The sequence below is a fragment of the Ursus americanus genome, chromosome 20, assembly GCF_024610735.1.
Source record: "Ursus americanus isolate L20-20 chromosome 20, mUrsAme1.1.p, whole genome shotgun sequence".
Classification (NCBI taxonomy): Eukaryota; Metazoa; Chordata; class Mammalia; order Carnivora; family Ursidae; genus Ursus; species Ursus americanus.
In genome coordinates, this window is record NC_142146.1 from 35,054,338 (window position 1) to 35,076,527 (window position 22,190).

Consider the following 22,190-nt stretch of genomic DNA (forward strand, 5'->3'; position numbering starts at 1 on the left):
ATACTGGAAGGGCATGTGGAAAATTTTAAGTCTTGTAGGTATCAGACTATGTAACTTTTCCCTTTTATTTTGATCTCCACTCACACTGTTTAAAAAGTAAGTTCGAAAAGTCAGTCAATACATTAACAATTCCCTTTTCAAAAGGAGGCCCAATGAAGGCATGGAGAATGGTGAACGAAAACATTTTTAGTTGCTCTCTTAAACTATGTCACTGATGGCCTGACTGGTTCAGTCAGTAGAGCATGTGACTCTTGACCTCAGGGTTGTAAGATTGAGCCCCACGTTGGGTGAAAGATGACTTAAAAATAAAATCTTAAAAAAGCAGTCAATTGATCAATCAATCAATCACTGATGTCAATGGGCAAATTGATGAGAGGCAGTTTAAGAGGTAAGAACAGCTTCTAGGTACTTCCTGGGAAACAAGGAAATCATCTGAGAATGAGAATGAAGTCAAAAGCGTGGGGCACCTGGCTGGCTCCGCCAGGAGAACATGTAACTCTTGATCTCATGGTTGTGAGTTTGAGCCCCATGTTGGGCATAGAGATTACTTTGAGGAAGAAAAAAAAAGTAAAGTCAAAAGCAGGATCAGCTTGACTGAATACATTTTATACTCAAGTTCATTACCTTTCGCAGTATTTTCTTCAGACTTTCTTTCCACAACAGTTCTGTCTAGTAACGAGTGACTATTGCTACCATCAGTGTCCTGGGTCCCGGGAACGAGCAGGTGGAAAATGTAGCCCAAACTGGTATGTTCCTCCGTCCCAGGTATCCCAGAAATTATGCCCAAAGAGAACAGAGTGACATGGAAGAAGCCAGCCGAGGAATCAGATTACACTGCCTATTCGTGGTGCAGATCTGAGGGCCTCATGCACGTACTCTGCGGCCTGTGGGCAGAGCCGCTTCCCAGGCCTCGATGAAATGGCCCAGATTTTTCTTCAAGCACAATTAACACTTTTGTAGTAACAGGCCCTGCTAACATGAACTTTTTGAATCCCACAGGCCTGGCTCCACATGCTGGCCCTGCAACTTCGGAAGGGCTTTGGGTCTCTCTGCAATAAAAGTACGGGGCTGTTGTGAAAAATACAGGCAACAATTTATAAGAACATAGCAAGCACCCAATAAATTACACCTTATTGGTCTTGTAAAGGATGTCCAGATTCCTAAAGTTTTACAAGGAAATATGATCCTTCATTAAACAGTATCACTAAGCTGCTCCCCAACTGGGGTTTCCTGCTCCTAGCCCAACAACTCAGGATTATTTCTTAGAAGAACTAAGGACTAGGAAAAAATAATTAGGGACAGGTCTTCAGCCAGCCTTGTCCCATTGCTGGAAATTTCAACTCTGGCGCCTTTTACCTTTCCCCCCCTATCTCATTCTTTCAACAATTATTTATTGAAAACTCTCTACTCAAGACACTGGTTTAGAAGAAAATACAAATATGAAAAGTCTGTCTTCGAAGAGCTTTCAATACAGCTGGCAAACAAGAAATCAGAGCTCACTAAGCAGAATCCTTGTAACAGAATTTGCTTAAGAATTCAGTCGTTATGGGGCGCCTGGGTGGCACAGCGGTTAAGCGTCTGCCTTCGGCTCAGGGCGTGATCCCAGCGTTACGGGATCGAGCCCCACATCAGGCTCCTCCGCTAGGAGCCTGCTTCTTCCTCTCCCACTCCCCCTGCTTGTGTTCCCTCTCTCGCTGGCTGTCTCTGTCTCTGTCGAATAAATAAATAAAATCTTTTAAAAAAAAAAGAACTCAGTCATTATTACTCTGCAGACTGATTAACCTAATCGATTGTTCCTCTTGTCTCTCAATCCCCGTTCTCTCACACACTTGCTCAGCATCCACTCTCCCAACCCCAAAGACGAAACAATCCTTTACATTAACCTCAAGCCGGGGGAAGAAGTTGCACAACAGGGCCTGGATGCCCTCATGCCCCCAAATCTTCTGGGCCCTCAGAGTCCCTCCAGCACCCTTTCAAATGTCTGTATATTGTCACTGGGCACACTCTCCACAGGGACCACTCACTGCCCTCCTCAGATGGCCCACCCAACAACCCTCTTCCTCTCTGCTGGTGACACTGAAAATCAAAACCACCCGAAACTTAACCCAGGCCTGCTCTACATTCATTCTTTAAACAACTATTTATCAGAGCCCACCATGAGCCTGCACCGTGCAGATGTGGGAGCTATTAGAGTGAGAGGCAAGCAGCCATAGCCCCTGCCTTCAAGAACCCCAGTCCACTATTAAGTTGCACATTAAACAAAAATCACACAAATAACTGCACACCCTGACAAGGACTAAGGAGAATTCCAAGCGCTGCAAGTCTTCAGGGCCAGGATAGTTTTCCTTAAAAAATGATATTTGAAGAGCAAGCTCAACAACAAAGTGGAGGATAACTAAGGGAGGAGGCAGGGAGGCGTGCCCAGCAGAGGGAAGAGCATCTGCAGAAACCCCGAGGGGGGGGGTGGGTAGAAAAACTTGCATCATTTAAGAATCCACACGGGGCCTTAAGAAGTTCGGGTCTTTACAGAAGTAACCAGAACCCATAACGAGATTTCAAAAGGCGAATCATAATCACATTTACCTGTCCGGTGGCTTCAGAGCAGCCACGGTCTGATTTTGCCACCAGGTTACCCCAGCGTGCGGCCCCGCGCCTGCTACCGGCAGGTCTCACCAGCCCGGCTGGCGGGGCGGCGGGACGCGGTGCGGGACTTGAGGCTTGGGGTTGAGGGAAGGCGTCTGCAGACCGCGCAGAGCGCTCCGCAGAGGCCGCGGGCGGGGGCTGCGTGTGCGGTGCCCGGGGGCGGGTGACGGCCTGCACCGGGGGCACCTCAGGGGACTTGAAGCGCCACAGAGTCGGCGCGCTCGCAACTGGCGGCGGCTGAGCTCTCGGCTTCCGAGGAGGAGGCGCCGGGTCCTCCGCAAAGGGAGCAAGGCCACGCGGCCTACGTGGCGAAGCCGAACACGCGCTCTGCGTGGCCCAGAGCCTCCCGCGGTGCACGGCGGCCAGGTGAGCCCCGCGGCCCAGGTGGGGCGGCCCCGGGCCGGGCCCCAGAAGCCCCTGCGCGCAGCCCCGGGCGTCCCCGCTGCAGCGCGGCGGCGGCGGCGGCGGCCATCTCCGGGCGGCGGCGGCGGGCGCTGCGAGCGGTGGGCGGTGTCCACGCGGACCGTGAGACGGGGCCGGTGAGGCGCCGGGCCGCGCCGGGGGTGTTCCGGGCATCTTCTGTCCGCCGGACCGAGGGCAAAGGCAGGCACCGGGGGGCGGGGGCAGGCTGCGGGTCGCCCCTCCTGGCCAGGCCCTGCGACCTTAAGATAATATCCCTCCAGCCCCTTTTCTCGTGGACGCCTGAGCAGACTGTATTTTGCAGAGCCTAGATCATAAGGTGCTGTAACTTGGCTTCTTTACCTAAGAATGCAACACGCGCAGCTACCCGTGGCTTTGCGTGGTTTTCTGCGTCCTTCGTATTGGCCGCACTGGACTGCGTTCGTGTGTCCAAGTTGACCGCAGCATGCATCCCCGGGGCCTGGCCCGGGCTGGACGTGCAGTTGGTTGAGTGACGGGACTGTGATTTACTTGGTGGACTGCCTCCCTGCTGCTGAACGTGGTTTTCAGTTTGTAGCTAATACAGAAAGCAGTTCGTTGCGCACTGTTACGTCTGGTGTGTTGAGCGTGATTATTTGTTTAGAGTGGATCTCTCGTAAGGCTTGTGGTTTACGTTGTAAAAATGCTCCTCGGAAAAGTTACCGGTTCTTGTACCTCTGGTAGCATCTGAGACACCTGGCTCCTGGAGCTTCCTGACCAACTTTGCAAGAGGTCCCAGTGCTTCACATGGGTCTGGACGTACAGTGTTAACACCTGTTTGTTCAAGAGTGACATTGTGGCTGGCCTTACCTAGAGCTTTTGCTGAAAAGGGAACTATGAATATCTTAGTAGTTTTTAAAACGGACTTAGGTTTAGCTTGGACAGACCATTACAGCCCCCAGTGCGGTTAAACCCAAGTTCAGGCAAAATTCAAGCTGGGTTAGATGAACAGTGGAAACGTCCTAATGGTTAAGTCTTACTCTAAACATGACCATTGAAATTGCTAGGGAAGAGATTTTGTTTTAAAATTATTTATTTGAGAGAGAGAGAGAGAGAATGAGTGGGAGGAGGGGAGGAGGTAGAAGCCGACTCCCCACAGAGCAGGGAGCTTGACGGACTCGATCCCAGGACCCTGGGATCATGACCTGAGCGGAAGGCAGACTCTTCACCGGACGGAGCCACCCAGGCACCCTCTAGGGAAGAAATTTTAAAAGATTATGCTGATGCCTAGATACTCAGAAAGCTTTCTTCAAAGACATGTAAAAATTTCAAGTGAGTGACATCATCCTCATCAGTGAAAATAAATGGAGTTTGTTTTTCCATTCTTTTCATTTACACTTTTATTTTTTAATTTATTTTATTTTAATTTATTTTCTTTTATTATTTTTTAAGTAGGTTCCATGCCCAGCATGGAGCCCAAAGTAGGGCTTGGATTCACCACTCTGAGATCAAAGCCTGAGCTGAGATCAAGAGTTGGATGCTTAACCCCTGAGCCACCCAGACGCCCCTTCATTTACACTTTTAAAATTTTGTGCTAAAATAGAGGGAATTTTCTTTGTAATGATCATTTTTCAGTTTGGTCGCATGATCCTGAAAATTAAGTATATGTAAAGAGTTTAAGAATGACAGTGCATTAATTCCTTTCCCTCGGGTTTTAAACCAGAGTCTTCTGTGGCCTTCGCACCCATTCGGTAGGGGCGGATCCTTTCTCTGCGGGCCCGTTCTGTCCTTTACTGCTTCCCTTTACAAGGACACTCCCATGGCTCTGTCATAATCATCTTTTGGTCTCTCTAGGGCCCCTCTCTGAGCTTAGTGTCCAGCTCAGTTCCCGGCACGTAAGTGCCTGAAAACTATTAGCATGGTGAAAGAATTTAGAGTATGACGTGCTTATTAAGTCCAATTTGTAACTTAGAGACGTGTGACAGATATTTCTCCTTTTTCCAATGAGTAAGGTAGATATTGGGGACAAGGACAGTTGTGATCATCTTTTGGTTATAGATATAGTCACATTCCAAGAAACACTACCAGCAGGGCACCTCGGTCTTTCCTTTTTTTAAAAAACAACTTTGTTGAGGTGTAATTCACATACCATACAATTCACCCATTTAAAGTGTACAATTCAATGCCTCTGTATATTACAATGTTATTTTTTTTAGGTTGTGGTAAAAAACATATGACATAAAATTTGCCATTTTAACCGTCTTCAAAGTACAGTTCAGTGGGATTAAGTACATCCACAATTTTGTGCAGCCATCACTATTTCCAAAACTATTCAGCACTTTAGATAGATACTCCATAAATAAATAAACGTAAGAATGAATGTCTATAGTTTAGGGAAAATTTTCAAGAAATAAATGTGGTCTTGATTTCTCACTTCCCTTCTAATTTGTTGTGTGTCTTTTATACTTCTATATGAAAAGTTATTATAATTAAGATGGTACCATGCCTTATCGTAGTGTGATAATATTGAAGTTCCTTATAATGGGAAACTGAGCAGTTCTTTCAAGTTTGAATGCTGAGTTACTGAACTTTCTATGGTCTCTTAAAGTTATAAAGCAAAATGTGAATGATAGCCCTAAGCCCTCTCTGATTTGCAAAGGATGGCTCATCCGAGTTTATATTATGCTATTTGGCTTCCTCTATTGCTGTGTATTCTCTTTGCTTTTGTAAGGATACCCTCCACTTTCCTAGGAGATATCCTAGGGCTTCTTAAGATGAGAAAAATGCACAGATTTGTAAGGTGCCCCCAAACAAAGGGATTTATTTTAGGTACAAAGTGTTTGAATCTTTAATTTTTATTCTAAAATTTTTATGTTTTCCTGGCCTGCTGGATGCTTTTATCAGTGTTAATCTCTTCTTTAACATCTTTTTAAAAACAGTTTTTGGCTTCTGGCTGTTTCCAGCTAAAGAAGTTTGGCAATCTCCCATTTTTAACAAGGGGCGAGCACCCTTGGGCATCTATAGGGAGAAGGCTAGGCCAGAGTAGATCTGGGGAGCAAAAAATAGTTGGTTATTTTTCAGTGGGTTTGGGAGAGATACAGCTGTTAATCCCAAATCTCCAAACGTGGAGGGTTTCCTATGCATGTGTGAATATATGTGTGCTTCTGATCTTAGTAAAATTTAATTAGTATTACACCCCAGTTAATTCTGAGGTAATTGCATGGGAGTACTGGGCTCTAGTTCTGGCTCAGGCCCTACTACTGACCTGAACAAACCACATAACTTTTGTGGATTTATTATTGGCACGAGTAAATTAAGGGGGCTTGAGTAAGTGGGTAAATTCAGTTTGCTGTTGGAAAGCAATCTAGCATATCCTTGGCTGCTTCCTGCAAACTAGTCATTTCTTTGAAGGTATCTAAAAATTTTTTAAATTAATTATTTATTTTTTAAATTAAGTAAGCTCTTAATGGGGGATTGAACTCATGACCCCAAGATCAAGAGTCTCGTGCTCTACCAACTGAGCCAGTCTGGTGCCCCTAAAATATTTTTTAAATTATATATCCCACCGTAATACATAGCCTTCTAAAATTTAATATGAAGATTACATTTTAAATTGGTTACCACCCTGTAACATTGATGCTTCCTGAAGATGTGAGGATGCGTGTTGTTTATCCTGGAGTTTTATGTATTCCCTGACCCACTGCCTCATACCCTTGGGGCTTCTTATACCTCAATTTGAGAAGCACGGGACCCAGAGGACCTCTAGGTCTCTTGCAGCTCTGATATGGTATCATATTTGAAATAAACTAGAGTCTATTCTCTAGTTTTAGGAAATTATAAATTTATAACAGGGAAAAATATGATCTGCCAATTTGCATGACAATTTCTTTTCCTGAAAACTGGAGATTGCAATTCTATTGTATGTAAAAGCTGTCTCATCAGAAGCAGCATGCAATTTGAGAAATGGATTGCAAACTTAGAAAAAAAACCCTTTGCAGATGTTATCTTTGTTGCTCTCAATCTTTCTTTGCTGCAATTCTGCTTTTTTCTTTCCTGCCTGCTTATTGGATTAAAGACTGTTTTGCCAACCATGGCATCTGGAGATGACAGTCCTGTCTTTGAAGATGATGAAAGGTAAATGTCCTGCATGGCAATGAAACTAGCTTTTGAAACTTTGAAGATTGTTCTTATCACTCAAGAGTTATTTGTCCAGGCTACTTTGTTAAGGACACAGTTTGTAAACTTGCAGAATGCATGGTTTTGTTTTTCTGTGATTTAGAGCAAGGGTAGTAAACACCTGGCGTGGAGGTGGACACAATGGGACACATCTTTTCCCATAGGGCCTGGGTGTAAGGTCTCCAAATCTGTGTTAGCGAAAAGTTCTCGGCAATCACTTCAAGATGATATAAAATCCACTTACCATTTCTGATTTAGAGTATACAAGGACATTAGAGTGAATAAAGAATAAGATGTAGTTAAGAGAGCAGGCTCAAAGCATATTCTATGTAGGTATTACATAATATATAGCATTCACACAAGGCACAGATATGATAAATATTATGTATTTTATATAAATATCAAAAGTATGTATTTAAGTTGTGCCAGACAAAACATTATGACAAAACAGAATCCTTGATTTTTTAAATAAGATTACTATAGTAAAGACAAGAATTACCATTTTCCATACATTTTTATCTCTTTTATTATAGGACATTTCTTCTATGACTTCTCCTCAGTATAATAAATTAGAACCTTTTTTGTTAAAATGAATCCTAACTGGTTTAAGTATGAAAGGTCTTGGGAGTTCTTGTTTTGGAGTGAATGGATCTGAAAAATAAATACCAGAATTAAATACTGTGCTTTTTAAATGGGATTTTAGGGAAGAAGTAGAGACATTTTACTGACCTTTCCAAACATTATTCTGTAGCCCAGCTTAGAATACTCTCCTGGATAAACTGATAGGTTCTTAATCCTATTAATATTAAGGTGACTTTGGAATTATCTGACTATATACCCATATATAGTAGTTTCATCTTAAAGGAAGAGCGCGTAAGAGGGAGAGGATTTATATGTGCTGTGAGTAGAAATTCTTAGGTACTGTCGCTTTAATATCTTGTAGCTTGGGGTTTAAAAAATCTGATATTTTCATCTTGGAAATATTAATTGGTTATTTTCTTACTGTTTTGGGCCTATTGTCATTGCTTTATTTTATTCCCTTAGCCCTCCTTATAGCCTGGAAAAAATGACAGATCTGGTAGCCGTTTGGGATGTTGCTTTAAGTGACGGAGTCCATAAGATTGAATTTGAACATGGGACCACATCAGGCAAACGAGTGGTATATGTAGATGGGAAGGTAGGAAAAAATAAGTTACTTTTTTGAATGTGGTCTACATAGAAGCTTGATTTTGTTAACATAGATTCTTGATATGTAAATTCAAGGCTTTTCTCTCACATTGATTATCTTTATATTTGGGCCTGGATCATGTTGTTGGCCAAAGCAAACTAATACTCGTTATAGAATCCATAGACTATAACATTTAAACGTCAAGTGCTTTTATTTCCTAAAATATTTGAATCATGAAGTAATAAAATTACATCTAAATAGCACTGCTATTTACTCACTTTAATTATAGCGTTTCTAAAGCTAAATATTGCATTTTCTTCCATTTGTGTGTTTTTGACTTTTATATTTTATTGCTTAGGAAGAGATAAGAAAAGAATGGATGTTCAAACTAGTGGGCAAAGAAACCTTCAGCGTTGGAGCTGCAAAGACAAAAGCAACCATTAATATAGATGCCGTCAGTGGATTTGCATATGAATATACTCTGGAAATTAATGGGAAAAGTCTCAAGAAGTATATGGAGAGCAGGTCAAAAACCACCAATACTTGGGTATTACATTTGGATGGTGAGGACTTCAGAGTTGTGTTGGGTGAGTGCCATTTCTGCAGAAGTTACTGGCTTTTTATGATGGTTGTTACTTAGTTCCCCTAACCATCCAGACCCTTTATGGGAGCTGTGAGTAGAGAGTGTGTGTGTGTGTAGGTGTATTTCTGATGTGTCCTATGTGAACAAAATATTCATTCAAATGACTGATTTATATGAGAGCCGGATTTTGTAGTGATGGATTTGAGGATTGTAAACAGGTTTTAAAAAAGAAATAATGATGTAGACATTTGTTATTTTTTACTATTGATATTTCTCTTTAAAACGATGTCTAGGGACCGTTGGAAATTTAAGATTGATCAGTAACAAAGGAATTTTTCTGTAGGTAGCAAGAGGTTTAGTACCACAGCACATCAAAATTGTCGAAGTCCAGATAAAGTAGATTAAAAAATAAAAACTAATAAGCCATTGATCTTTAAGCTAACTTCTTTTGTTACGGATTGCTGTCTGTGTTGTTTCCACTGGGCCTATAAAACTGAAGAGGCAGGTACTTACCAGTTACTTTCTTTTCTGTCTTCTGGTACTCCCAGTATTTCCTGCTTCTCATATCATTAAATTAAGACCATTTGGATTATCTCATTAATTCATTGATTCACTCATTTAGGTACGCTACTAAATACCAGTTAGCGTACCAGGCATTGAGGATACGTAGATGAAGAGATGTTGTCCACCATGCCTTTAAGGAGTCTACTGTCTAGTCAAATGCTAGCATGGACCTTTTTAAAAAAATTTTTTTTAAGAATGAAAATGTTGGGGTGCCTGGGTGGCTCAGTTGGTTAAGCCTCTGACTCTCGATTTCAGCTAAGGTCATGACCTCGCCACCGTGGGATCAAGCCCCACATTGGGCTCTGCACACTCAGTGCGGAGTCTGCTTCAGATTCTCTCTCCCACTGTCTCCGGCTCACTCTCCTCTCTCTCTCTCAAATAAATAAATTAATAAAATCTTTAAAAAAAAATGTTTGGGGTGCTGGCTGGCTCAGTTGTTGGAGCAAGTGACTCTTAATCTCAGGGTCATGAGATCAAGCCCCATGCTGGGTGTAGAAATCACTTAAATAAACTTTTTAAAAAATGAAAAATGTTTATCAAGGAATAAAATGTACATAGTTGGGGGTGGAGGAAACCCAGAAACTCCCGTGTAGCTTATTTATTGAAGAAACTGGATCAGTTTGTTTTGAAGGGTTTCCTGTGGTCTGGATTTTATTGATTGCACTTCCGTGATGTTTCTTTTTCTTTTTTAATATATATAATTTTAAAGATTTTATTTTTAAGTAATCTTTATACCCAAAGTGGGGTTTGAACTTACATCCCTGAGATCAAGGGTCGCATGGTCTATCAACTGAGCCAGCCAGGCGCTCCCTCTTCTCTGTTTCTAATGTTTCCTGTACATTGGTCGTTGACTAAAGAATTGGTCAAATTTAGGTTTGATTGTTTTTTCCTGGCAAGACTACTTTATAGTTTTGTTATATCAAGAAACACATGGTGTTTGTCAATTTTTTTGATGTTGGCAACCATCAATACCTAATGTTTGCATCCAGTGATTTCTTAGCAGTTGCCAAATGGTGATATTCTAGAATATTTCTAAAATGAAAGACTTCCTGTCATCCACTATTTGGTTGCACAGAGGTAAAATTTGTATAAGAAATGCAGAATAACACTTGTTTTCATTTTACTAGTATTCAAAATACTGAATTGGCTCCTTATTTTCCTCTAAAGGTAATTGTTTAGGTTGGGTTTTTTTTTTAATCATTAACTCATGGATTTAAACAATTTGATGTGTGTTGCAACATACTGAAGTTATTATTCTTATTGACCTTCAAATTGTCCCAATTTTGGCCAATGGTGTGCTCTTTAGATTCGCTCCTGAGTCCTTTTGACACATCCTTGGTAGACTTTGAAAGCTTCCTTGCTATCTGGTATGACAAGATGTCCTAGGCTTACTTTGAACATTTTTTTTTTTAAGATTTTATTTATTTATTTGACAGAGATAGAGACAGCCAGCGAGAGAGGGAACACAAGCAGGGGGAGTGGGAAAGGAAGAAGCAGGCTCATAGCAGAGGAGCCTGATGTGGGGCTCGATCCCATAACGCCGGGATCACGCCCTGAGCCGAAGGCAGACGCTTAACCACTGTGCCACCCAGGCGCCCCAACTTTGAACATTTTTTACTCAGACCTGGAATCACCCTTTTTCTCCAAGAAGCCCTGGTTTCTCTTAGAGGAAAATGGTATTTCAAGAGCATGATCTGGGCATACGTTAAAGATGTTCATTCATTATTTCTAGAGAAGCTGCAGGCAGGCAGAGAGAAGAGGCTGCAAGGTACACGCACTCCAGGACCGCCTATGACTCACCGCATCCACGTCTGAGCCATAATGATTTAAACTTTATCACGTAGGTTCTTTTGTTGACATACATGCTTGAACAGGTGCTATACTCATATGATTCAGAAATTAAAATGATACAAAAAAAAGATACACGGAGAAATCTGCTTCCACCCCTATTCCTATCTACCCTGTTCCCCTGATAAATATAAGCTCTTTTTAATAGTGAATCCTAATAGAGACACTGGAAGTGTTTCTTTATTCAGATTCAAGCCAATACAAAAATTTAATACTACCTCATTTCATAAAAGCATTTATTGACTTACTCATATATTCTGGGGATCCTCTTATAACCGTACATAAAGAGCTTTCTCATAATTTTTTTATAGCTGCAGAGTCAATCTCAATGGTAAATAAAATAGTTCATTTAACTCGCTCCTGACAGTTGAGCACTTAGGCTATTTCTAATCTGTTGCTGTTGGAAGCAGGGTTGGATGAATAGCTTTGTTCATACGCCTCTTGGAATATAACTGACATATCTCCTTAGCATAACATCCCAGAAGTGGGAAAATAGGACTTCTGGGGCCAACATAACCGCGCTTGTCATGTGAGTGGATTGTACACCATTGCCCCTCCTGGTGCTTTTACCATTTTGTGCTCCCAGTACCCATTCCCCACAGGTTCTCCAGCTAAGCATGTTGTCAGATCTTAAATTTCTTAAAATATTCTGCTGCGCGAAAAATGGTATTTCAGTGTTGTTTTTATTTGCCTTTTTCAAAATTAAGTGAGGTCGAGCGTCTTTTCATGTTTGAGGCCCTTTTGTTCTTCTCTTCTGGTAATGCATCTTCATGTCCTTTGACCCACTTTCTGTTGGGTTGTTGGTCTTTTTCTCCTCGATTGCTCAGAGTCTTTATGTTGGTAAGATTAGACTTTTGTCAGTGCTGTGAGCTTCGCTTATTTTTTTTCCAGTTTGCCATTTATTGTATGACTTTGCTTATGTGTGTATGTGTTTTTTTAAATGATGCAGAAATATTCTTTGCTTTTATGTAGTCAAATTTATTCCATTTTGCTTTTATAGCTTCTGGGTTAGCAGGTTTCTTCAGAGGCACATTAATAATAGCTTTACAGAGGGGCACCTGGGTGGCACAGCGGCTGAGCGTCTGCCTTCGGCTCAGGGCATGATCCCGGCGTTATGGGATCGGGCCCCACATCGGGCTCCTCTGCTGTGAGCCTGCTTCTTCCTCTCCCACTCCCCCTGCTTGTGTTCCCTCTCTCGCTGGCTGTCTCTATCTCTGTCGAATAAATAAATAAAATCTTAAAAAAAAAATAGTAGCTTTACAGAAAATCCGAGTACTGCACGTGTTCAGCAGGCATACTAGATAGAATTCTAGTCTTCACCACCGTCGTGGCTTCCTTGAGCACTGTACGCTCTGCTCGGGGGCTGGGACAAGCTAGGTTTCCCTACAGTGGCGGCTGCTGATGCTCCCACCCAGGCTGCCACTAGGGCAACCACTGGCCACATCTCCTGGGCCCCTCGGCTCTCTCTCCCTTTAGCCCAGCTCAGAGGCCTCTCTCCGCTCTCTGAGGCTGCCGCCTCAAGGTGTGGGGAGAAAAGAGTCCCTATTAGACTATGTTCCTGAGGTAGATGGCCTGTTAGAAGCAAGCCCCTGACTGGCACCTCAGCCTTGACCTGCAGGCAAGGTTTTGACCCCTGGGCCTCTCACATGCACACAGGTCCCGGTTCAGGCTTCATTATAACACCCACAGCTCATCTTCTGGCTGCGTGATGAGTGCAGTCTTCTCTTCCGCCACCTGCCAGGACACTAATATTCACAAGTGGGTCTGGGGATCCTACCCCAAAATGCACACGTGTTTGCGCACACGTGCACACACGTACACGCCTCCCGAAGTGAGCCCTGACACCCTGACTAATGCCCTGGTGGCTCATGGCAGCATTTTCTCCATAGTGTCAGCACGGCCCACTGGGTGTGCCTGTGTTTTTTCTTATCCAATAATTTTCCCCCAAAATGAAAGCATTGCAAAAATGAATAGAGATTATTGGGCTATCCAGTAGGAAATTTTTTTTTTAAAGATTTTATTTATTTATTTGACAGAGATAGAGACAGCCAGCGAGAGAGGGAACACAAGCAGGGGGAATGGGAGAGGAAGAAGCAGGCTCATAGTGGAGGAGCCTGATGTGGGGCTCGATCCCAGAACGCCGGGATCGCGCCCTGAGCCGAAGGCAGACGCTTAACCGCTGTGCCACGCAGGCGCCCCTCCAGTAGGAAATTTAAGATTAAATTTCTAAGCCTGAATGCTGTCCATCCTACGTGAACCCTGTCACAGCCTTTCTTGGTGGCCTCTTTGTGCCGTCATCCAACTGGCTCCGTGTGAAAGGCAGCGGGGATCGTCTGGTCACTGATGACAGTCTGTGTGGCGAGGCCCCTCCTCACACTCGTTTCTGTGCATCCTCAATACTGAAGTTTGTGTTGCAGTGTGTATTTTGTTCAACAGGGCTTCATCCATTTGTACTGGGGTTGTGATCGTCTCTTAAGAGATTGTTTTGTTTCATTTTTATTTTGTCTGTGAACGAAGAGTAAACATAATTTCTTCAAATTTAGAATTGGAAAGCCGTGAAAAGTTAATGGAGTTTTAGAAATCCAGTATATCAAAATTTTCTTAAAATAATAAGGAATTAACTTTATCTTTGAGTCATAGATTATAATTTTTTTTGGTTTGTTATTTTTACAGAAAAAGACACTATGGATGTATGGTGCAATGGTAAAAGAATGGAGACAGCAGTAAGTTGACCCTTTGATTACTCTTAGCTTGGTGGGTAAGGGTTGCCACTGAAACATTGCGGCGTTTCCTAATGGTGGAGATTGATAATTAACCAAGGTCCTCTCGGTGAAGAACGAGAAAGAGATGAAGTTCTCCTGACTCCACATTCTGAAGACCTTTCTGGGACAGTGCCTGGGGCAGGGAGGGCTTGGAAACGCCCTGTGCTGAGAGCTGGCCCCAGCCTCACACGCTGCATTTCCTCTCCTGGACCAGGCTCTGTCCTGAAAGGAATCCACACACCACAAACTGCCCCACGGAGGCTGGCATCCTCCCATGTTTGTCCAAGTTAAGGCTGGGCTTTGGTCTGCAGCTCCTCGAACCTGCATGCCCAGGAATCACCTGGGGTCTTGTGACAATGCGAATTCTAACATGTCCCCCGGTGGTGCCAATGCTGCGTGCCAGCCCATGGGTCACACTCTGATTGGGAAGGCTTGACACCATACCCTCAAAACAGATAGTACTTTTCTAAAAGTGACGTTTTTGAAAAAGAAGCATGCACACAATGTCAGATGACACGAAGGCAGATAGGAAAGGCCCTGTCACAAACCCCAGAAGACAAGTGGAATTTGTAGACCAGCAGTGCCAAGAGGCTACCCCACTCATTGTGGCCAGGCATGATGACATCCCCATCTAACCCCAGAGGGCCGGCCTTTGCTGTCAGCCGCTTGCATTGTCACGGCTGTGCGCGGGATGACCACTGGAGTGATTTCAGCGAGAATGGAATAGTGGTGTGCGTAGCGTGGGGAGCAAGCGGAAGCAGAGGAGACCATCGTGGGAAGCATGGAGTGTGGGACTAGGAGCTGCAGTCCCTGGGTGGAAATTCCCTGGGGCTGGGGGGTCTGGTGGCAAGCGGGGGGTACTATCCCTGGTCCCCGCCTTTCACGCTGACTTCCGACAGGAACACAGGGCTAGACATGACGAGACCCACTCTGCTCTAGTCGTGTGTTGGCTAGTTGCCCACGGTGGGTGCTGCCCTGGTCTCCTTCGTCTGTTGGAGGTACAGGAAGGTGAGCGGAGCTCAGAGGGCAGGAGGTCTGGGGTGAGTTCATTCGGCAGCCTGTCTGGGACCTCCCTGCTGGGTCTCGTGGCCATCTGCTTCTGAGGAAGCGCTCTGCCAGAAATGAAACGTTCCGGAGATAGAGCTTCTGTCTCTCTTAATCGTGGCATGAATTCTTGAAGGGTTATCTGACCAGGGCGCTCAGGATCCGTCGCCGGATCTTGAGCCTCTCACTGTCCGGGATAGATCTACAGTTAGACTCTTCTTTTATGCCGAGAGGTTTGGAGGGCTCTTCAGTGTTTTATGGCCCCTGTGGAATAGCTTCAGTTATCCTTAGCATGGATCAGGCCCCTACTGGACCTTCCTGTCCTTTCCTTCCTACCCTGGAATTCTCTAGATGCCAAGAATCGGCAGTTTTGAATCCTGTTCCCTCCCTCCCTCACGGAATTCTCCAGTGCAAATGTAAAGAGAATGTTGTGGTGTGGTATTGAGAATGTGGTTGTAAATAAGAAGTGGAAAGTAATGCTCATCCACAATGTCTTTGTTCCTCAGTAATTAGCAGGGAACCCCAAGTGTTTGGACAATAACTCTTTACAACCCAGTTGCCTCCTCATTATAACTACAACCTAATTTGCAGAGTCGTTTCTGCAGCTCCTTCCCCAGTATGGGCACACCTGCTCTTGCCGCCCGTGAGCTACAGTTTATTTTCTCCTTCTTCTTTCCATCTAAAAGCATTATGACCAAAATTATGTATCTGGCAAATCGTGCACCCGCAAGGTCGTGCCGGTGGTGTCAGTACACCTCCAGTAAAGAGCCCCTGGCCACATTCTCCCCACAGCTCAGAAAAAGCTCTCCCTGGTGCGTCCCGTGCTTTCTTAGGCTGGCCGTTAGCCGTGGGGCCTCGCTCCATCTGCTCTGGCTGCCAGGAAGCTCAGAGCCACGTTTTAAGTCTGATTGTGGCTTCTTTGCTTTCCGGCGTACTCCACTTTCATCCTCCAAGCCTCCTGTTCTTTCTTCTCTGTACTGCGGCCCCTATCTTTTTAGGACCGATCTAGATCAGTCCTGTTCAGAAAAATATAATATGAGCCACAGGTAGGAGTTTCATGTGTAACTTTTCTTTTTTGTCATGTGTAACTTTTCTAGTAGCCACATTTTAGAAGTTTTAAGGTGAAGTTCATTTTAATATCTTTGATTTAAATCAGTATATCCAAAATATGATAATTCAACATCAGTATAAAAAAATTGTAGAGTTGTTTTACATTCCCTGTTTCATTCTAAGTCTTCCACACCACGTGTGTATTTTGCACTGAAACAGCACATGGCATTTCGGACTCAGCACATTTCAAGGGCTCGATTGTCACCCGCAGCTGGTAGCTGCTGTGGCGGACAGAGCAGGGCGAGATTGCGTAGTGCTTGGTTTTATGTTATCTGTGTATTTTACTTAAGTCGCCTTATGTTCTGAGGAATCGGGTGCTCAGAGTTGGTAAGAACAATTCTGTCCCTTCCTGACTGGGGCCTCCCGCAGTTATTTCACCACTCTGTGCCTCGATCCCCTCGTCCGTACAGTGAGGGTAGTAACAGTGTCAGGGTTATGGCGAAGGTGCAATGAAGTTATGTGTGCAAACTGTGCTTGATATAGAGTAAGTGACTCGGTGTGAAACAAGTGCTTGCTATCATGCTTCTCATTTTTACTTTTAAAAATAGCCAGTGTTGTTACATAGCGCATGTTATAGATACACAGCCACGAGATGTAAGGGGTTTTTTCCCTCCGAAACTTAAGAATGTTCAAGGTAGTAAGCAGGTACAAATAAGAAACATTCAGTTCACAGCAGAGATGTGAAAGCATCTAGTGATACAGGCTTCTAACGAATTTTCCTAAGTTTAACCTTTAGCTAATAGGTACCTTATTATGCCGCCCTTTTTAGATGGTGTTAGTGCTCTAGGCAAAGATAAATGTTTCTGGAACACTAATTCCTCCTTCTTTTGTTGGCCTAGGGTGAGTTTGTAGACGACGGGACTGAAACTCACTTCAGTGTTGGAAACCATGACTGTTACATAAAGGCAGTCAGTAGTGGGAAGCGGAAAGAAGGGATTATCCATAGTCTCATTGTGGATAATAGAGAAATTCCAGAGATTCTTGAATGACTTCATGATAGTGAACTTTAATCTTAAGAAGTAAAGATCAAGACTTTTAAATTACTGTGGTAATTAAATATGTTTAATATGTACTTTTCAGTACACTTAGCCTGCAGGTGTTTATTTTTTAGTTACTTGAAACTGTAGTATTCCAAGGGTCAAAAAAAATTATGTACAATCATAAGCATTGCAATTTATTTTGTAAATAATGTAAAATGTTTTAAAGCCAAATGGAAAATAAGATGTGGACCCAAATCACTCATGTTTTACAAGAGGAACTTTTACTATAATAAACACTATAAAATAAAATTGGTGCTGCTTGATTTGTGTTTCTAAAAATGGATATCTTAATTAAAAAATTTTTTTTTATTTTTAGAGAGAGAACACACATGAACCAGGGGAGGGGCAGAGGGAGAGAGAGAATCTCAAGCAGAGTCCGTGCTGAGCATGGAGCCTCATGTGAGGCTTGATCTCATGACCCCGAGATCATGACCTGAGCCCGAAATCACGAGTCGGACACTTAACCAAATGAGCCACCCAGGCACCCGTCTTCATATATTTTTAACTTATGCAGGTAGAGTGTTTAGTTTAAAGTATTGGTACATAATGATATGATTAGTTTAACTGGAGAAAATGAGAAACATTTTCTGTCTGGAAACCTTAAGAAATGCCAATTATTGTCATATCAGAATTTAATTAAAAACGGGTTTCTGAAAATGTAGTCATTTTGTTTCATCGGCACAGTGAGGACGACAATTGGAAGAAGCAAACTTCTTGACAGCAGCCTGCCTCAGGCACATCCTCAGGCCGCGCTGGAACCTTCCGAGCGGCGCCTGGTGTGGGTGGTGGCAGCGGCGTGAGGCAGGCCCGGCCCCGCACACTCACCCGGAGAGCCGGCCTCGTCAGCACAGCGAGCGCCCGAGATTGTGCACTCGGTACTCTGCTCTGACCGTCTACGGGGAAGGCTGTAGCTTATGAGTAGGGCCTTTTTTCAGGGTGTCTTATGTCCGTTACCACAAGCTGGTCCTCTGAGAGGAAGGGGTCTCCATTTCCTAGACTTGCTCTGTCCAATACAAGAGCCATTACTGATGTGGCTATTTAAGTTAAATTAATTAAAATTAAATACAGTTCAAAAATTCCTCTATCACGCTAGCCACATTTCAGGTGCTCAGTAGTCACCTGGGGCTGGGGGCGACCACGTTAGACAGTGCAGATACAGACATTTCTGTCATCCTGCCACATCCCATTGGACAGCGCGGCCTGCATATGCTGTCTCAAGTTTACTGAGCTCCTCGCTACTGGCACAGACAGGATTCAAATCCAGGTTTCTTCTGACTCTGAAACCCGTGCCCTTTACTACTAATCTTCCTGCCACTAACATATTTCTAAGAGATTTGGGGCAGAACAGAGGCACAACCAGGTTCAAGCGCCAGGAAGGAGGAACCGAGAGGAGAACAGGAGAATAGAGATGGAAGGTGGCTCAAACAGGCCTGGGCCCGGCAACGTGCTGGGTGGCAGAGCGAGCATATTAAAATGAGACTGTGATGCCGTGCTTCCTCTAACATTTTTTTCCAAGTCTTCCCAATTGGCGGGTCAGCGTACTACCTTGACCAGAAATTCCCCCTGCTCTCCTTCCTCCACCCCAGCTCTGCTTCACTGTTACTGGAAAACCAGGAGATGAACTAAGACGGACTCTTCTGAGGCTTCGTAAACTCACATTTGGGTTGTTTCCAGGTGTTTGGGTTTCTTTTCTCTTGAATAATGGGCTTCTTTTAATGGCCACATTTTATCTGGAACCAAAAAAAAAACAAAAAACCAGTTTTAGACCACGCCCAAAAGCAAAGCAAATGTGTGTAGGCTCTTCGTTTTGAACTCTAGTGATTAGAGGTCAAACCTGTGCTCTTCGGGTGTATCACAGCCCACATCACACACTTGAGGATATGGTTTGATTCGGTCTTTGTGGAAACCAAACCTGGGGGTGTAGTTTTGCTTCTGACTTGGTGCACCCGTGTTTCATTTTGTTAGCGCCAAGCAGCATGGTGATGGAGGAGGAGTGCAGCCTGGATTCGAAGTTTGGCACAGGGTCAGCTCTTGAGGCTCAGGCTCCTCACCTTAAAAAATGAGCCTATTTGTTTTGTTATTTTGGTTGTTGAATGAGATACTTGAGGTGTGCAAAAAAAAAATAGAAATATAACAGACAGTTGGATTATTATTTAACTGGGCATACCATTCACCCAGTTTAATAATGAAAGCATTACAAGACTGAAGTGCCATACGCCCTCCCTATCCCCAGGCCCCTGCCTTGCCCGAGTAATCACTGTCATGATTTGGGTGTTTATCATCCCCATGCAAGTCTACACTCTTCTACCATATAGGCGTGTATCTCCAAACAATACACAGTATTCTTTAAAATGTTAAATATTCTGGGGCGCCTGGGTGGCACAGCGGTTAAGCGTCTGCCTTCGGCTCAGGGCGTGATCCCGGCGTTATGGGATCGAGCCCCACATCAGGCTCCTCTGCTATGAGCCTGCTTCTTCCTCTTCCGCTTCCCCTGCTTGTGTTCCCTCTCTCGCTGGCTGTCTCTATCTCTGTCAAATAAATAAATAAAATCTTTAAAAAAAAAAAAGCTTTAAAATGTTAAATATTCTATATATCCTTCCTGCAACTTGCTTTTTTTCCCCACTCAACATGGTTTTTGAGATTTATCTAGGTTGGCATGTGTAACTCCAGTTCCTTTTAACTCTTGCTTTCAACCATACGAATTTAGCCATCCATTCACCTCAGTGGTTTTCAGAAGCTCGTTAATACCATCGGTGCTCTAATCTTTGTCTATGTCCTTTGAGGGTATGCGTCAGAGTTTCTCTTGGGCCTTGCTGTTTAAAGCGTGTCCCTGGACTACCAGCAATGACATCACCTAGGAGCTTGTTAGGAATTAAGAATCTCTGGTCCTTCCCCAGGCCTACGGAATCAGAATCTCTGCTTTAACAAGGCCCTGTGGTGATTTATATGGACATCAAAGATTGAGAAGCACGGCCCTAAGGATACTCAGAAGTGGAATTGCTAAATCAAAGGGTCGGTGCATCATCAGTATTAGATATTTGCCAAATTGCTCTCAAAGGACCATTATAAATTTCGACCAGCAGTAGAAGTTCTTTTCCTCATGTTTTCAACACTTGAAGTAGTCAGGATGTAAAAATTTTGCCAATCCAATGGTTTTTTTTTTAAAAATCATATCTCATTTTACTTTATTATTTTTAAGTTTTTATTTATTATTTAAGTAATCTCTACACCCAGTGTGGGGCTCAAACGCACAACCCCGAGATCAAGAGTTGCATACTCTTCCGAGTGAGGCAGCCGGGTGCCCTGAAAAAATGGTATCTCATTTTATTTTCTCTGATGACTAGTGAAGTTGATTGTCCTACATGCTTATTGGCCACTTTTCTTTTCCAAGAATTACCTTTTCTTTTGCCTGTTTTTCTTCTGAATTGACATTTTCTAATAGATTTGTAGTAGTTCTACTATATTCCAGAACTAATCTTTTGGCTGTAGCCTTTCCTTTCTAGCAGTACAAAACGTGCATGAGATCAACAAGTCTCCCAGTTACCCCTTTAAATTCACAGTATCTACTTCCTCTAACAAGCCTGGAGGTCAGGGACCACATACAGGACTTAGCATACCCCTCACTGACAGTAGACAGATTCACCTTACTGTGGCTCAAAGGTTTGGGCTGGAGCTATACATATGGCCATCATCGGTATTTGGGGGAGGTTTAAAGCAATGGGAATGGATGACATCAACTAGGGAGTTTGTAGACAAAAAAAAAGAAGGGGGCCTAAAATTAAACCCTGAAGAGCTACAGTATCCGAGACTGGCCAACGGCAAGGAAGATCTTCATTTAGTAAGAAAATCCTGAAACTATAAAACGAAAGACAGAATGTTCCACTATGTAGAAATTTAAAAGTTGTGAAAAACACCATAGACAAAGCTAATAAACAATAAACTTGGAAAAAATTTGTAACGTAAAAGACAAGGGTCAAGATACATATAAAGAGCTCTTAGAAGTTGGTAAGAATCAGGCTAATTGGGGCGCCCGGGTGGCTCAGTCGTTAAGCATCTGCCTTCGGCTCAGGTCATGATCCCAGGGTCCTGGGATGAACCGGCATCAGGCTCCCTGCTCAGCGGGAAGCCTGCTTCTCCCTCCCCCACTCCCCCTGCTTGTGTTCCCTCTCTAGCTGTGTCTTTCTCTGTCAAATAAATAAAATCTTAAAAAAAAAAAAAAAAAAGAATCAGGCTAATTATAAAATGGAAAGGATATGAATGGGCCATAGAAAATGAAATCAAATAGCCAGCAAATATATTTTTTAAATGCTCAGATTAATTCGTAGTTAGGAAAATTATTTTAACAATGAAAACAGAAAAAAAAAAAGAACAATGACATATTGCTGTCTGAGATGTAGAAGGGCACCCCTTTACACTTTGAGGGTTAAAATAAGTATTTTAACTTCTTAGGAAAAAAATCTGACATTCGTTAAATTTAAAAATTCCATTTACATAAAGTTCAAAAACAGGCAAAAATTAATATGTAGTTTTAGAAATCCACATAATACTCACTTTAGGAGGGAGTTAGTAACTAGGAGCATGAGAGGAATTTCTGAGGTGAATAATTTTCTTTTTTTTTTTTTTTTTTTTTTTTTTTTTTTAAAGATTTTATTTATTTATTCGACAGGATAGAGACAGCCAGCGAGAGAGGGAACACAAGCAGGGGGAGTGGGAGAGGAAGAAGCAGGCTCATAGCGGAGGAGCCTGATGTGGGGCTCGATCCCATAACGCCGGGATCACGCCCTGAGCCGAAGGCAGACGCTTAACCGCTGTGCCACCCAGGCGCCCCCGAGGTGAATAATTTTCTACTTGATGTGGGTGCTAGTTACAAAGAT

General features: G+C 43.3%; 2 protein-coding genes across 10 annotated transcripts in view; one reads left to right on the forward strand and one right to left on the reverse strand.

Moving 5' to 3' along the window:
• Positions 1–2,715, reverse strand: part of CEP70 (centrosomal protein 70) — a 90,666-nt gene extending 87,951 nt beyond the window's left edge. For 2 of the 3 annotated variants that reach the window (XM_087870229.1, XM_087870224.1), the window contains exons 1-2: positions 2,584–2,715; positions 625–1,049 (exon numbers count right to left, since the gene is read on the reverse strand). The gene's annotated coding sequence lies outside the window, so the exon portion shown is untranslated. The remainder of the gene's footprint in view (positions 1–624; positions 1,050–2,583) is intronic. The other variant, XM_087870226.1, reaches the window with a different exon arrangement.
• A 155-nt stretch (positions 2,716–2,870) lies between these two features.
• Positions 2,871–17,957, forward strand: FAIM (Fas apoptotic inhibitory molecule). Of its 7 annotated transcripts, none has more exons than XM_087870232.1 (6): positions 3,097–3,382; positions 7,097–7,155; positions 8,242–8,374; positions 8,724–8,952; positions 14,034–14,083; positions 17,633–17,957. In XM_087870232.1, the coding sequence occupies exons 2-6, from the start codon at positions 7,112–7,114 to the stop codon at positions 17,699–17,701; spliced, it is 525 nt and encodes a 174-aa protein (XP_087726358.1). In that variant the 5' UTR covers positions 3,097–3,382; positions 7,097–7,111; the 3' UTR covers positions 17,702–17,957. The 7 variants fall into 7 exon arrangements, with proteins under 7 accessions (XP_045647821.1, XP_045647822.1, XP_087726358.1 ...); XM_045791864.2 differs by lacking the exon at positions 17,633–17,957 and adding an exon at positions 17,116–17,568 and having other exon boundaries at positions 3,098–3,382; XM_087870233.1 differs by lacking the exon at positions 17,633–17,957 and adding an exon at positions 17,116–17,568 and having other exon boundaries at positions 3,100–3,182.
• Positions 17,958–22,190: the final 4,233 nt, after the last annotated feature.

What these genes read in the sequence shown, in the direction of transcription:
- FAIM (XM_045791864.2), top strand. Translation starts at nt 7,112, where the DNA reads ATGGCATCTGGAGATGACAGTCCTGTCTTTGAAGATGATGAAAG. An exon ending in TGGTATATGTAGATGGGAAG is followed by an intron (nt 8,375 to 8,723) that starts GTAGGAAAAAAT and finishes TTTATTGCTTAG; the next exon opens with GAAGAGATAAGAAAAGAATG. An exon ending in GTAAAAGAATGGAGACAGCA is followed by an intron (nt 14,084 to 17,115) that starts GTAAGTTGACCC and finishes TTGTTGGCCTAG; the next exon opens with GGTGAGTTTGTAGACGACGG.